The 15,979-nt window shown below is 42.9% G+C and overlaps 2 protein-coding genes across 3 annotated transcripts in view; both read left to right on the top strand.

The window, feature by feature from the left end:
• The first annotated feature begins 730 nt into the window (after window positions 1–730).
• LOC110498085 (keratinocyte-associated protein 3) lies at window positions 731–12,244 on the top strand. 2 transcript variants are annotated; one of them, XM_036955029.1, is made up of 7 exons: window positions 731–921; window positions 2,270–2,454; window positions 2,546–2,605; window positions 2,761–2,958; window positions 4,668–4,754; window positions 4,897–5,007; window positions 10,594–12,244. In XM_036955029.1, exons 1-6 carry the CDS (start codon window positions 909–911, stop codon window positions 4,984–4,986), a joined length of 633 nt encoding a protein of 210 aa, XP_036810924.1. In that variant the 5' UTR covers window positions 731–908; the 3' UTR covers window positions 4,987–5,007; window positions 10,594–12,244. The 2 variants fall into 2 exon arrangements, with proteins under 2 accessions (XP_036810924.1, XP_021430337.1); XM_021574662.2 differs by having other exon boundaries at window positions 4,668–4,802.
• Window positions 12,245–12,383: 139 nt separating this feature from the next.
• LOC110498379 (frizzled-3) overlaps window positions 12,384–15,979 on the top strand; it is a 42,609-nt gene continuing 39,013 nt past the window's right edge. Inside the window, exons 1-2 of the mRNA XM_036955028.1 lie at window positions 12,384–12,617; window positions 13,714–14,351. Of these exons, the coding sequence (XP_036810923.1) occupies window positions 14,082–14,351 (270 nt within the window). The 5' untranslated portion in view covers window positions 12,384–12,617; window positions 13,714–14,081. The remainder of the gene's footprint in view (window positions 12,618–13,713; window positions 14,352–15,979) is intronic.

Raw genomic sequence — 15,979 nt, 5'->3', positions numbered from 1 at the left:
AATTTTTGCAAAAAAGTAGTGTGTAGTTCCAATAGTTCACTGCACCAGTACATGGCAAAAAAGGTTAACTACTGAAACACTTCCTAGATATGAATTTAGTTCAACTACCACCAAGCTAATAGAGCTCGCCAGCTTGTAGTCCTAAAAAACAGAAATGAGTTACTTCTGGTTTGTTCAGCCATTCCTATGGAGAAAATGAATAGGTAAAGAATAGGGATTTGGGATAAACACTGGAAATAAGGTCTGAGATTAACACAGGTTTAGGAGATTTTATACGTATTATTCTATGAGATAATATCAGTCCGTTAACATGACCTTTATGAATTATGAACCCTTTATAGGCATTGTGTGTTTTATTCTGAAATAAATGCTTCAAAATGTAAAAAAAATGACATTGGCTGATTAAGATTATCTCATAGAACAAAACATTTGAGATCTTCTAAGCCTGTGTTTACCACAAACCTTATTTTCTGCGTTAATCCGAAAACCCAACAAAAACGCCATTAATTTCCCCATGGGCTTTGTCCAACGAGCCATGGAGGGGTTAGTGCCTACAAAAAGACACCATAACTATTCTCTCTCGGCACAACATGTAGGTCACTACACAACACCAGCAGTAATTCCCTTAACATAGAGATCAATAGAAATGGCGTATTTTTGTAGGCACTGTCCTTCGCAAACGCAGGAACGCCCATATGCAGGAACGCCCCGAATTACGTGCTGCAGTTGCACACTATTGAAAACCCCAAATGAAGAAGAACAAAAATGAACGCCCAACTTCCGCTCGACAGGTGAAGCCCGTGACGTCACCGACTCGGAAAGTGTGAGGAACTGCTTCATGAAAACAAAAATAATTAGCCGTTTTGTTTAACTCTTAGAAACAATCTTGCGTAATATACGGCAACGATATGTGTGGTTTCGGTAAGTTAACTTTAAATAGCTTATATTTTAGTGGTGGAAGCAACTTAGTGTGTTAACTTTAGCGAGGCAACCATTATGTCTAGGTTGCACAGGTGTTCGTTTGCGTATTTCGAAAGTAAACCGATGATGCTTTTAACAGTAAATTAGCTAAACGTTTGGTGAGGACTGAGGAGTCCAATAAGGGACACTGTTGATTCCGTGTTTCAGATGCTTATATGGGGTTTGCCTGTAAACTCGACGTTGAGTTGCATTGAATTTAATTCTACGTCTGGCAGAAATTAGCGTTTGAATCGGGAAAGTTTCCTCTCACCGCCGCTATAAGCAAGAATTTTGAATAAAAGTACATTTTAACGTACTTTACCGGTAGTTGGCGGTAGGAATGTGAGACGATATGTCCACACGAGTGTAATTACATCCACTTTTCAAAGCGCCGGTAGTGAGTTCAGATTTCTATCATGCTCACAACATAAAAATACATGCATGAAATAGCCTATTTACCGAGCTTGTGCACGTTTACATGGTTCTGCACATGCTTCATCTGAACGGCTCTACCATAGCTTTGAAAAGTTATAGAATTATACTTTCCTGTGGATATATTCTCACATTCCTACCACCAAAATTACCAACCGCACGGTCCGGTTAAAATATAGTTTTATTCAACATTTTGGCTTGAAGAGGTCGTGAGAGTTAACTTCCCTGATTCATGCTAATTTCTGCCTGACTCGAATTCAATGCAATTCAATATTGAGTTTCCAGGTAAATCTGGGGTGAATTCATTAAGTCTTGCAACGGAAACAAGTGACAGTTTAAGAACCAAACGGAAGCAAACATGGCAATCAGAACGAAACAGGGAGAGTCCTACCTGAATTTGTGCAATAGAAACCAAAACATTTTCCATTTGGAGTAGACAGTTGCAAAACGTTTAGCAACGAAATCCGACTAATGACTAGTACCGCCTTGTTTGATCATGTAGAGCCTATTAGAACCATCAGTCTATTATTTGTATAAGTCAACATTCCACACCTTTAGTGGTATAAATGTTTCTACCAACTAATAGGCCAAAGTTGAAGAGTATTACTTACTTTTATATAGGAAAACTCACAGAACTAGAATGAGATTAAACTGCCATTCTCTATGGTGATTACTGTGCACTCGACTGTGATCTTATTTACATTCCAGTTCCATTCAAGAAGTACACTGAAATAACAATTATCTTCAGTGCTTTTCAATGAGGACAATGTGAAATTGGAATTAGTTTTACTTTCTGAATCAATGGTATTGACCCCAACCCTGGTAGCCTACTTTACAACAATGACCATACAATGATGACCGTGTGCTGATCTGTCAGATAAGGAGAAGGGCCCGGGGCGTCTGATGAAGAAGGGGTTTACTCTGATCCTGGTGGGTCACATTAACTTCATTCTGGGAGCCATCATCCACGGCAGCATCCTGCGCCACATCTCTAAACCCAACGACCAGATCACCACCGAGTTCACCGCCGCCAACATCATCTCCGTCACCTCTGGACTGCTGGTCAGTCAGAGAATTATAGATAACGATAGTAACAATTAGTAATAACGTGATGTTATAGACAGAAATTGAAATGTTCTGTTTCCATTTTCAGAGCATTGCAACAGGAATCATTGCCATATTGGTGTCAAGAAATCTGTCAGTTTGGAAGCTGGTAAGACCAACAATAACAAGAAAATATCATTTGTAAGATACAATGAACACCATTAAGTCCTCAACTGTCACCTCTTCACCTCCTCTCATCAAAATGTTCCCCACCTCCTTGACTTCACCCCTCTTTCTCCCTGTCCTTCTGTTCCCCAACTCCAGCACATAGGTCTTCTGATTAGTTCCTTCCTGAATGCCCTACTCTCTGCAGCCTGTGGCATCGGGCTCCTATTGGCTATTAGCCTCACCATTGCCAATGAGGGGCGGGGCCTCATGTTGGGCTGCAACTTCACTGACTTGCCAATCAACGCCCGCTCGCCAGTCAACGCAGACTGCCCCTTTGACACCACACGGATTTATGTAAGTCTCTATCCATCTCTCTCTCGCTCTGTCTCTATGCTCCTTTGACACCACAAAAATATACATATGTATAAAGTCTCTCTCTCTCTCAATCTATATGGCTATTAGCCTCACTATTGCCACACACACACACACACACACAGTGCCTTCGGAAATTATTCAGACCCCTTGACTTTTTCCACATTTTGGTAGGTTACAGCCTTATTCTAAAATTAAGTAGTTTTTTCCTCATCAATCTACACACAATACTCCATGACAGGATTTTAGAAATTTGTGCTAATAAATAAAAAACTGAAATATCACATTTACATAAGTATTCAGACCCTTTACTCAGTACTTTGTTGAAGAATCATTGGCAGTGATTACAGCCTTGAGTCTTTTTGGGTATGACGCTACAAGCTTGGCACACCTGTATTTGGGAAGTTTCTCCCATTCTTCTCTGCATATGCTCTCAAGCTCTGTCCGGTTGGATGGGTAGCATTGCTGCACAGCTATTTTCAGTTCTCTCCAGAGATGTTCGATAGGGTTTAAGTTCAGGCTCTGGCTGGGACACTCAAGCACGTTCAGAGACTTGTCCCGAAGCCACTCCTGTGTTGTCTTGGCTGTGTGCTTAGGGTCATTGTCCTGTTGGAAGGTAAAACCTTCACCCCAGTGAGGTCCTGAGTGCTCTGGAGCAGGTTTTCATCAAGGATCTCTCTATACTTTGCTCCGTTCATCTTTCCCTCGATCCTGACTAATCTCCCAGTACTTGCCGTTGAAAACATATCTGCTGCATGATGCTGCCACCACCATGCTTCACCGTAGGGATGGTGCAAGGTTTCCTCCAGACTTGACACTTTGTGTTCAGGCCAAAGAATTCAATCTTGGATTCGTCAGACCAGAGAATCTTGTTTCTCATGGTCTGAGAGTCTTCAGGTGCCTTTTGGTGAGCTCCAGTTAGGCTATCATGTGCCTTTTACTGAGGAGTGGCTTCCGTCTGGCCACTCTACCATAAAGGCCTGATTGGTGGAGTGCTGCAGAGTTGGTTGTCCTTCTGGATGGTTTTCCCACCTCCACAGAGGAACTATAGAGCTCTGTCAGAGGGACCAAGGCCCTTCTCCCCCGATTGCTCAGTTTGGCCGGGCGTCCAGCTCTAGGAAGAGTCTTGGTGGTTCAAAACTTCTTCCAATTAAGAATGATGGAGGGCACTGTGTTCTTGGGGACCTTCAATGCTGAAGACATTTTTTGGTACCCTTCCCCAGATCTGTGCCTCGACACAATCCTGTCTGACCTCTATGGACAATTCCTTCAACCTTTTTGCTCTGACATGCACTGTCAACTGTGGGACCTTTTTATATAGACACGTTTGCCTTTCCAAATCATGTCCATCAATTGAATTTACCACAGATGGACTCCAATCAAGTTGTAGAAACAACAAGGATGATTGATGGAAACAGGATGCACCTAAGCTCAATTTCGAGTCTCATAGCAAAGGGTCTCGAATACTTATGTAAATAAGGTATTTTTGTAATTAATACATTTGCAAACATTATATAAACCTGTTTTTGCTTTGTCATTATGGGGTATTGTGTGTAGATTAATGAGGGGGGGGAAACAATTTAATCAATTGAAGAATAAGGCTGTAATGTAACAATGTGGAAAAAGTCAAGGGGTCTGAATACTTTCCAATGGCTGTGCATGTATGTATATATCTCTTTCATTCTCTCCAGGACACTGCCCTGTCTCTGTGGTTCCCATGTGTACTTCTGGCTGGACTGGAAACAGGACTTTCTATCTGGTGCTTCGTAGTGGGACTGGTACTGAGGGGTCTAGGACCCTGCTCTCACACATACCTCAAAGAACAGGTAATACTCACTCACTCACTCACTCACTCACTCACTCACTCACTCACTCACTCACTTCTTTCTCCATCTCTCCTGTTTCTGTTCTCTGTGCCAGCTGGAGGAGGAGGCTCTAACTAATAGGGCAGATCCAGAGTACTCACTCCAGGTCCGGAGCCTGATTGGTCAACACTCTGCCTACGCATAGAGGACTGCCACAGACCGGGAGGTGAGGGTTCAGTCCACTGGAGCTTGATCCTTCCAACAGATTCTAGCCCCTTCTCCTTTCCCATTGCTCTAGGCCAGGGATGGGCAACGACGGCCACTATTTGTAGGCCTGTGGATCAAATTAAATGTATTTATAAAGCCCTTCTTACATCAGCTGATATCTCAAAGTGCTGTACAGAAACCCGGCCTAAACCCCAAACAGCAAGCAATGCAGGTGTAGAAGCACGGTGGCTAGGAAAAACTCCCTAAAAAAGCCAGAACCTAGGAAGAAACCTAGAGAGGAACCAGGCTATGAGGGGTGGCCAGTCCTCTTCTGGCCATGCCGGGTGGAGATTATAACAGAACATGGCCAAGATGTTCAAAAGTTCATAGATGACCAGCACGGTCTAATAATAATCACAGTGGTTGTCGAGGTTGCAACTCAGGAGTAAATGTCAGTTGGCTTTTCATAGCCGATCATTGAGAGTATCTCTACCGCTCCTGCTGTCTCTAGAGAGTTGAAAACAGCAGTCTGGGACAGGTAACATGTCCGGTGAACACATCAGGGTTCCATAGCTGCAGGCAGAACAGTTTAAACTGGAGCAGCAGCACGGTCAGGTGGACTGGGGACAGCAAGGAGTCATCATGACAGGTAGTCCTGAGGCATGGTCCTAGGGCTCCGGTCCTCCAAGAGAGAGAGAGAATTATAGAGCGCATACTTAATGTCACACAGGACACCGGATAAAACAGGAGAAATACTGATCCTAGCCCCCCGACACATAAACTACTGCAGCATAAATACTGGAGGCTGAGACAGGAGGGGTCAGGAGACACTGTGGCCCCGTCCGACGATACCCCCAGACAGGGCCAACCAGGCAGGATATAACCCCACCCACTTTTCCAAAGCACAGCCCCCACACCACTAGAGGGATATCTTCAACCACCAACTTACCATCCTGAGACAAGGCAGAGTATAGCCCACAAAGATCTCCGCCACGGCACAACCCAAGGGGGGTGCCAACCCAGACCGGAAGATCATGTCAGTGACTCAACCCACTCAATTGGCGCACCCCTCCTAGGGATGGCATGGAAGAGCGCCAGTGACTCAGCCCCGGTTAGGGTTAGAGGCAGAGAATCCCAGTGGAGAGAGGGGAACCGGCCAGGCAGAGACAGCAAGGGTGGTTCGTTGCTCCAGTGCCTTTCCTTCACACTCCAGGGCCAGACTACACAATCATATGACCCACTGAAGAGATGAGTCTTCAGTAAATACTTAAAAGTTGAGACCGAGTCTGCATCTCTCACATGGGTAGGCAGACCATTCCATAAAAATGGAGCTCTATAGGAGAAAGGCCTGCCTCCAGCTGTTTGCATAGAAATTCTAGGGACAGTTAGGAGGCCTGCGTCTTGTGACCGTAGCATACGTGTACAGTGCCTTGCGAAAATATTCGGCCCCCTTGAACTTTGCGACCTTTTGCCACATTTCAGGCTTCAAACATAAAGATATAAAACTGTATTTTTTTGTGAAGAGTCAACAACAAGTGGGACACAATCATGAAGTGGAACGACATTTATTGGATATTTCAAACTTTTTTAACAAATCAAAAACTGAAAAATTGGGCGTGCAAAATTATTCAGCCCCCTTAAGTTAATACTTTGTAGCGCCACCTTTTGCTGCGATTACAGCTGTAAGTCGCTTGGGGTATGTCTCTATCAGTTTTGCACATCGAGAGACTGAAATGTTTTCCCATTCCTCCTTGCAAAACAGCTCGAGCTCAGTGAGGTTGGATGGAGAGCATTTGTGAACAGCAGTTTTCAGTTCTTTCCACAGATTCTCGATTGGATTCAGGTCTGGACTTTGACTTGGCCATTCTAACACCTGGATATGTTTATTTTTTAACCATTCCATTGTAGATTTTGCTTTATGTTTTGGATCATTGTCTTGTTGGAAGACAAATCTCCGTCCCAGTCTCAGATCTTTTGCAGACTCCATCAGGTTTTCTTCCAGAATGGTCCTGTATTTGGCTCCATCCATCTTCCCATCAATTTTAACCATCTTCCCTGTCCCTGCTGAAGAAAAGCAGGCCCAAACCATGATGCTGCCACCACCATGTTTGACAGTGGGGATGGTGTGTTCAGCTGTGTTGCTTTTACGCCAAACATAACGTTTTGCATTGTTGCCAAAAAGTTCAATTTTGGTTTCATCTGACCAGAGCACCTTCTTCCACATGTTTGGTTGGTGTGTCTCCCAGGTGGCTTGTGGCAAACTTTAAACGACACTTTTTATGGATATCTTTAAGAAATGGCTTTCTTCTTGCCACTCTTCCATAAAGGCCAGATTTGTGCAATATACGACTGATTGTTGTCCTATGGACAGAGTCTCCCACCTCAGCTGTAGATCTCTGCAGTTCATCCAGAGTGATCATGGGCCTCTTGGCTGCATCTCGGATCAGTCTTCTCCTTGTATGAGCTGAAAGTTTAGAGGGACGGCCAGGTCTTGGTAGATTTGCAGTGGTCTGATACTCCTTCCATTTCAATATTATCGCTTGCACAGTGCTCCTTGGGATGTTTAAAGCTTGGGAAATCTTTTTGTATCCAAATCCGGCTTTAAACTTCTTCACAACAGTATCTCGGACCTGCCTGGTGTGTTCCTTGTTCTTCATGATGCTCTCTGCGCTTTTAACGGACCTCTGAGACTATCACAGTGCAGGTGCATTTATACGGAGACTTGATTACACACAGGTGGATTGTATTTATCATCATTAGTCATTTAGGTCAACATTGGATCATTCAGAGATCCTCACTGAACTTCTGGAGAGAGTTTGCTGCACTGAAAGTAAAGGGGCTGAATAATTTTGCACGCCCAATTTTTCAGTTTTTGATTTGTTAAAAAAGTTTGAAATATCCAATAAATGCCGTTCCACTTCATGATTGTGTCCCACTTGTTGTTGATTCTTCACAAAAAAATACAGTTTTATATCTTTATGTTTGAAGCCTGAAATGTGGCAAAAAGTCGCAAAGTTCAAGGGGGCCGAATACTTTCGCAAGGCACTGTAGGTATATATGGCAGGACCAAATCGGAAAGATAGGATAGATAGGAGAAGGCTTTGTAGGTTAGCAGTAAAACCTTGAAATCAGCCTTTGCCTTAACAGGAAGCCAGTGTAGATAGGCTAGCACTGGAGTAATATGATCAATTCTTTTTTTGGTTCTAGTCAAGATTCTAGCAGCCGTGTTTAGCACTAACTGAAGTTTATTCAGTGCTTTATCCGGGTAGGCAGAAAGTAGAGCATTGCAGTAGTCTAACCCAGAAGTGACGAAAGCATGGATGAACTCTTCTGCATTATTTTTGGACAGAAAGTTTCTGATTTTTGCAATGTTGCGTAGATGGAAAAAAGCTGTCCTTGAAACAGTCTTGATATGTTCGTCAAAAGAGGGATCAGGGTCCAGAGTAACGCCGAGGTCCTTCACCATTTTATTTGCGACGACTGTACAACCATCAAGATTAATTGTCAGATTCAACAGAAGATCTCTTTTGTTTCTTGGGACCAAGAACAAGCATATCTGTTTTGTCCGAGTTTAAAAGTAGATCATTTGCAGCCATCCACTTCCTTATGTCTGAAACACAGGCTTCCAGCGAGGGCAATTTTGGGGCTTCACCATGTTTCATCGAAATGTACAGCTGTGTGTCATCCTCATAGCAATGAAAGTTAACATTATGTTTCCGAATGACATCACCAAGAGGTAAAATATATAGTGAAAACAATGGTGGTCCTAAAACGGAACCTTGAGGAACATCGAAATTTACAGTTGATTTGTCAGAGGACAAACTGATATCTTTCCGACAGATAAGATCTAAACCAGGCCAGAACTTGTCCGTGTAGACCAATTTGGGTTTCCAATCTCTCCAAAAGAATGTGGTGATCGATAGTATCAAAAGCAGCACTAAGGTCTAGGAGCACGAGGACAGATGCAGAGCCTCGGTCTGACGCCATTAAAAGGTAATTTACCACCTTCACAAGTGCAGTCTCAGGGCTATGATGGGGTCTAAAACCAGACTAAAGCAGTTCATATACATTTTTTGTCTTCAGGAAGGCAGTGAGTTGCTGCGCAACAGCTTTTTCCCCAAAATTTGAGAGGAATGGGAGATTCGATATAGGCCGATTAGTTTTAAAAAATATTTTCTGGGTCAAGGTTTGGCTTTTTCAAGAGAAAAAAACTGCCACTTTTTTTAGTGAGTTTGGTACACATCCGGTGGATAGAGAGCCGTTTTATTATGTTCAACATAGGAGGGCCTAGCACAGGAAGCAGCTCTTTCAGTAGTTAAGTTGGAATAGGGTCCAGTATGCAGCTTGACGGTTTAGAGGCCATGATTATTTTCATCATTGTGTCGAGATATAGTACTACAACATTTGAGTATCTACCTTGATCCTAGGTCCTGGCAGAGTTGTGCAGACTCAGGACAACTGAGCTTTGAAGGAATACACAGATTTAAAGAGGAGTCCGTAATTTGCTTTCTAATGATCATGATCTGTTCCTCAAAGAAGTTAATGAATTTATCACAGCTGAAGTGAAAGCCATCCTCTCTTGGGGAATGCTGCTTTTTAGTTAGCTTTGCCACAGTATCAAAAGCATTTAGGATTGTTCTTAATTGAGGAAAATAAGGATGATCGAGCAGCATTGAGGGCTCTTCGATTCTGCACGGTACTGTCTTTCCAAGCTATTCGGAAGACTTCCAGTTTGGTGTGGCGCCATTTCTGTTCCAATTTTCTGGAAGCTTCAGAGCGCTGGTATTTTCTGTATACCAGGGAGCTAGTTTCTTAGGACAAATGTTTTTGTTTTTAGGGGTGCGACTGCATCTAGGGTATTGCGCAAGGTTAAATTGAGTTCCTCAGGTGGTTAACTGATTTTTGTACTCTGACGTCCTTGGGTAGGTGGAGGGAGTCTGGAAGGACATCTAGCAATCTTTAGGTTGTCTGAGAATTGGATCAATCCCCCCAGGATAAAAATAATAGTATTATACACTAGGTGCAATTTAAAAGTGTGGTTGTGAATCAGCAGTTATGTCAGTCACTGACAGTCACTCAATTAGCCCATGTCAGCTAAAAAAAATGTAATCTCGCCAGCTATCTAAACTTGAGCTAATCGTGGTCAAATTAACGACCGGGGGGGCCCTCATTGATTTGGTTAGTTACTCTCACTCAGATATCATATTTAAAACTGCAACAATTTAGGTATGTCCAAAGGCAAAATATGTAGAATTTCAGGAAATTAGCTTCAAAACTTGTCAAGAGGGGGTACGCAGACTCACAAGCCACTGTGGCCCCTCATGATGAGTTCAGATTTTTGTGGCCCCCACACCCCATCAGTTACTCATCACTGCTTTAGGGGGCACCACGGTGCCTAATAGTGCTTGTTTTAGTGGACCTGCAAAACACAAGTAGTTCATAGGATATGTCTGTGTAATTACCATTTAATTTGAGGTTATTTCTGTATGGTAAACGGAAGTGCTACCATTTTATATGTTATCTGCTTCCTTCAGATCTGCCACAACTAAAGATATGTTTCAACTGAGCTGAAGTAATATCTCTCCTCATGCTTTCTTGTCAACAGTGTTTGATGATGGTGTGACTGAGCCTCTTCGTCTTCAGAGAACCTCCCTGGTGCTTTTACCTCCATTCATACCAAAGACTCTCCTCTCCCTCAACGTCATAGGCTAGCTAGACTGCTGGATGACATTGTCTCTGTGTCTGCCTCAGAATGTCTGTCCTCCCCTCGATCCGCCAACATTTCACAAAAGCAAAATTACAAACGCCTGTAGTGTAGAGATTATTTATGGATCAATATCTTCGTTATAGTATTTTAAATAATTGCATTTAATCACATTTGGCATTTATCATGCTTCATGCTTTTTTCATTTTCTGCACATGTTATTTCCTCCTTTTAACAGCAGCACACTGTTATATACCTCGTTAAATTTAACGACTAACTCTCAGCTAAGCCAAAGATGTTTGTTTTATGACTACTCTTGTATTTAATTACCAATCTCAGCCAAAGATGTTTTATTGTCATGTGTGTTTTTGTAACCTGATTATGTCTACCTGCCTGATCTACCAGGCCTCGATGCGCTCCGTAGTGTTTACTACTCTGTTATTTCCTGGCTTGAATGTATACTGTGGGGATATGGGAATAGAATGCCTGAGAGGGGCTCTGAGGGTTCATCTCAAATTGCATACTCTTCTTTCCAATTCCTAGAAACAAATCTCCCACATTGCAGTTTTCTCCCAATTTTATTTCTCCTGCAGGTGCATATAGAAGAAGCGGAACAGGGAGAGCTGAACCACTTTAGTGTACTGAGACGCACACTGAAATTTTGACTGAAACCCAATGCAGCAGAGCAGCCCCTGGGGGCCGGGGTGCATGAGTGGTCAGGTAGACACCAGTATGTAGGTCATACAGGTGTAGCTGGGATGGGCTCACATTCCCCGACACCAGGCAGAAGTGATCAGCTCAGTGCTGAAACGGTTAATCTGGTGCTGGGTTAAATCAAGCGGGTCGTAATCTTTGCACACAACGCTAATCCCCCGATCTGAGGGGGGAATCAATATTGATATAAGGAGATGACTGACCCTGTCACAACAAAGGTTGTTTTCTATGCGTGGCCAGCTGAATGTTGTTCCTCCAGGGCTGCCATATGTTGTACTGTAGTACTACTACTTTAGTGGGTGTCCACTAGCTTCCATAGCCACGAAGTCATATTCCACAGTCACAAAGTTGTAATTGGCTACAAAAACAAGCGTTTTGGTTTTAAGGTTAGCATTGTGGTTAAGTTCAGGGCTACGGTTTAAAATTACATTTTAAGACTTTAATTGTAGAAATGGGTGGGGTGTATGACTTTGGTAACTAGTGTCGGACACTTTTGGAGGGATAAACTAGTGTAGGCTACTCATTAGAATGAGCTGGATTTCACTGAGTTTAAACCCTGGTGGATTGTCACTGGAATGTGGTCCAATAACATTTTATGTGTAAGGGTTGGGGTCTTACATTTTTTATTCAGGAAGTCAGTTGAACTTCCTGAATTGATCCTGACCATGATCTCAATCTACATTTCATGCATGGTGTGTTTTGGTTGCCTGCAGTATTTTTACATGAAGTTGCATGTGTTTAGTTGATTTTATATTTAAGGACTGCACCGATCAATGTGTTCCAACGTTTTTATATGGAATCATTTTCTTCAAATAAATGTTAACTCTTTGATTTATCATTACTATCCTCTGTGTTCTCTTCACATGACTGTTTACATCAGTGTTAAGGTGCGATGGGGACTTTCAGGTTTACTCAGTCGGCAAACTATTGCGCAACCATGAAGGAATGCACAGTGTATATATAACTGGACACGGTGTGAATTATATTGGGATTTATCTGATATATCACACAAATCAATTGAATTGGTCGATGATAATGTTGCATACACTGGTGGTCTAGCTCAAAGCGCGCGTCCGGGGAACAGATCATTCCATGGATTTGCGTGCAGCAGCGAGAGAAAAGACCGAGAGAGCTAGCGACTTGCTTGTGTATTGTCACTGGAAGAAACATCCGCAAAGAGCAGTGCAGATCGACGATTATTCCAATTGAAGGTGAAGTTTGGATTTTTTTGGCACTATGCTCAAGACGTTCATTCGAAGACTTTGTTCTTGTTATTTCTTGCATATTTAGTCACTTTATCAGTTTGAGGTTGCGACACAAATTGCAATGTAACCATGTCACGTTTACGAGTTAGCTATCGAGTACAATTTTACAATTACTAAAACAAGCCAATACATGATTTGTTTTCTTTGCTTCCTATAAAAATGCAACGCAAATGGTAGCGTTAGAACAGAGACAAGTTCCTTCGCGGGCTGTAGTTCAGAGATTTCAGACATTCTAAAATGACATGAGACTAGATAGAAAAACAATGTTACACTATTATTGCGTTGCATTTTGTTACTATTAACCGGCATAGCTACATTACTACATACTTACAGAGGTTGCTGTATCTCCTATACACCGTTTAAATGGCATTTCTTTCAGATACCGGCAGTGGCAGGGTAATCAACCCATGCGAAACATTGGGAGAATACGTTAGTTGCCCGGCTGGCATGGGGGTCGGCTTGCATGGGGGGGTACATTTAAATGAAAAGAGAGTGGAATGCAAGACGATGATGCATGATTTTCTAGGCACAATATATTGAATTGACTGGAAGGGCGTGTGCGCAGCTGTGTAGTAACAACGCCCAATAAGGTTGTCCTGCAAAAATGACTATAAATTGCTCTGCGTAGTAACCACTACATAGATAGATACATACTGTATTGGACGACACACAACTATAGGCCTGTATACCTATAGGTGTGTCATAGACCTATAGGACAGTATCATGTTGACGGTAGCCAATCCTGATATAAATGCATTTTATAATATATCTGATTGTATGTAAGCTTATGTTTACCAGTGAAGTTGAACTGACACCCAATTGTTTTCACCCTCATCAATTATCTGTCTGTTTGAGCATAAATACATATATAAAACAATAACAGTGACTGTAATAATAATGTAATAAAGACAATATATGGGGACTTGTGTAAATGAGGGGTGGGGTTGCTGTTTTTCAACTCCCAGTCTCTTGTCACTTGTTTACAATTGTATAGGACTGTCTTGTCACTTGTCTAAACATTCTTTTGTATTTTAACTTGTAGGTCTTGCTTGACTTGTGCTATTGGCCCATTGGACGTTCTTTGTGAAGAAACACTGAATACTTTCAATAGGTAGTCTCTTCTTTCATTGGAGAGAGAAGACCATAGCTGTGCAGGGGGAAACGGTGGAAAATCTAGGCTGATGATCACAGCCCTCCAGCGGGTACAGATCTAGACAGAGGAGGCTGACTGGGTGGATCCCGTAGCCAGACAGGGTGCACTCCTCTGGGGGATGGAAGCAGCAGGATTCCCCTGTGAGTGCCACAGATCTCCATGGTGTGATTGTGTAGAAGAAGAAGAATAGCCCTGCTGTTATCTCATCCCTCCTTTCCTCTCTTCATCCCTCTCTCCCCCTCCCCTGCTCATTGAGGATGAGAGTGAGGTGGGACTACACGTCACCTGCAATAGCAGACGTGCACAGAGAGAGGGTCATGCCTAGGTCACTCTTCCTCTTGCTTCTCTTCCTCTCATCCCTCTGCTCCACCTGTCTGTCCATCCATGCGGAGACAGCAGAGAGCCACAGTACGTTTACCTGTGAGCCAGTAGGACTGCGGATGTGCCAGGACCTGCCTTACAACGCCACCTTCATGCCCAACCTCCTCAACCACTACGACCAGCAGACGGCCGCACTCTCCATGGAGGTACGGACTATAGCTGTGTCTGTATATATGGGAATTGCCTTTGCCCCAAAGGGATAATGGTTTATGAATAGAGACTGATATGAGGCTGTAATTGGAGCGTTTGGGCTGACATAGAATCCAACCGACTCAGGTTACTGGCTGTTCTGTCCTTCTTCAGAATGAATGGGCAAGGATAGGTTTTTACAGTCAGTAGGCTTTAGCCTACTAGTAATTATTAGAGTTAGGGGTAAAACCTTGTAAAGGGGTAGAGTTAGGGGTAAAACCTTGTAAAGGGGTAGAGTTAGGGGTAAAACCTTGTAAAGGGGTAGAGTTAGGGGTAAAACATTGTAAAGGGGTAGAGTTAGGGGTAAAACCTTGTAAAGGGGTAGAGTTAGGGGTAAAACCTTGTAAAGGGGTAGAGTTAGGGGTAAAACCTTGTAAAGGGGTAGAGTTAGGGGTAAAACATTGTAAAGGGGTAGAGTTAGGGGTAAAACCTTGTAAAGGGGTAGAGTTAGGGGTAAAACCTTGTAAAGGGGTAGAGTTAGGGGTAAAACCTTGTAAAGGGGTAGAGTTAGGGGTAAAACCTTGTAAAGGGGTAGAGTTAGGGGTAAAAGCTTGTAAATACATGTCTTTCTCTGTCCGTATGCCTCTGTGGCTTGGAGGCGATGTGTCAGAGACAGTATTTTCTGATTGGATGATGAAAGGTCTGACTTGTGTGTCATCTGCATCTCCAGTTAAAGGCATTAATGACTATGATGGCATAATGTTATCTCCAACCTTTCAAAATGACCTCATCTGTTTTGTTACCCATCACCTTACTACACATGTACACTCAGTGTATATAGCTTCCAAAAACCATGTAGCTGTACTTTCATCTTTTGCCTCGCTTTCTCTCCTCTGTCTAAATCTAGTTGTAGCATGATGATGATGACATAACTTATGTTTTGCTGCAGTGGACCAGTTATGTAAATATATTATGAATGAAGTGTAAAAATCCAATCTGGTCCAGAAATTCCCAGCACAGCTGTTCCTCATTTTCAGATGATCTTGACCCCGTCTGAATCACCCGAAAACATCACATGGGGAAAACCAACCAGGTGGTGATTTATTTTCTGTGTATTCAATCATTGGGCATTTTTTGTTGTTGTTGAATTGTATCAACATATATTAATGTTAAGATTTTAAACTAACGTCTGTTGTTGAACTTGATTTAATCCAGTAGAGAAGTTGCCTAACCTAAACCCTACCCTGCAGCCCCAGAAGGCAGCTTTACAAAATTGTTGCAACAAGAGGAGTTGCAATGTGCGAGTGTTCTAGTTGTCTCTCCAAGTAACCCTGGCAGCATCAGTGGAGGGCTCTGGATGTGGGAACCCGCAAATTTAATAATATCCCTCACGGGACACTGGCTATACCCGCTCTGATTCATAGTGTCTTTGTGTGTGCACGCGAACGCGGCTTACATCTGTCTCACCAGAACGCCGTGTAAACCCTGCCTTTAGTGAACCACATCCAATTACAGCAACAGAAAACATGTATTGAGTAGAGCTGTAGCCCTGACTGTTGAGCTATAGCTGGGCCCTGGGTTTAATGCTGTATGTTTGTCTGAGGCCTGTAGCCCTGACTGTTGAGCTGTAGCTGGGCCCTGGGTT

The sequence above is a fragment of the Oncorhynchus mykiss genome, chromosome 19 (genome assembly GCF_013265735.2).
Source record: "Oncorhynchus mykiss isolate Arlee chromosome 19, USDA_OmykA_1.1, whole genome shotgun sequence".
In the NCBI taxonomy this organism is placed as follows: domain Eukaryota; kingdom Metazoa; phylum Chordata; class Actinopteri; order Salmoniformes; family Salmonidae; genus Oncorhynchus; species Oncorhynchus mykiss.
This window is presented reverse-complemented; position numbering and strand designations above follow the sequence as displayed.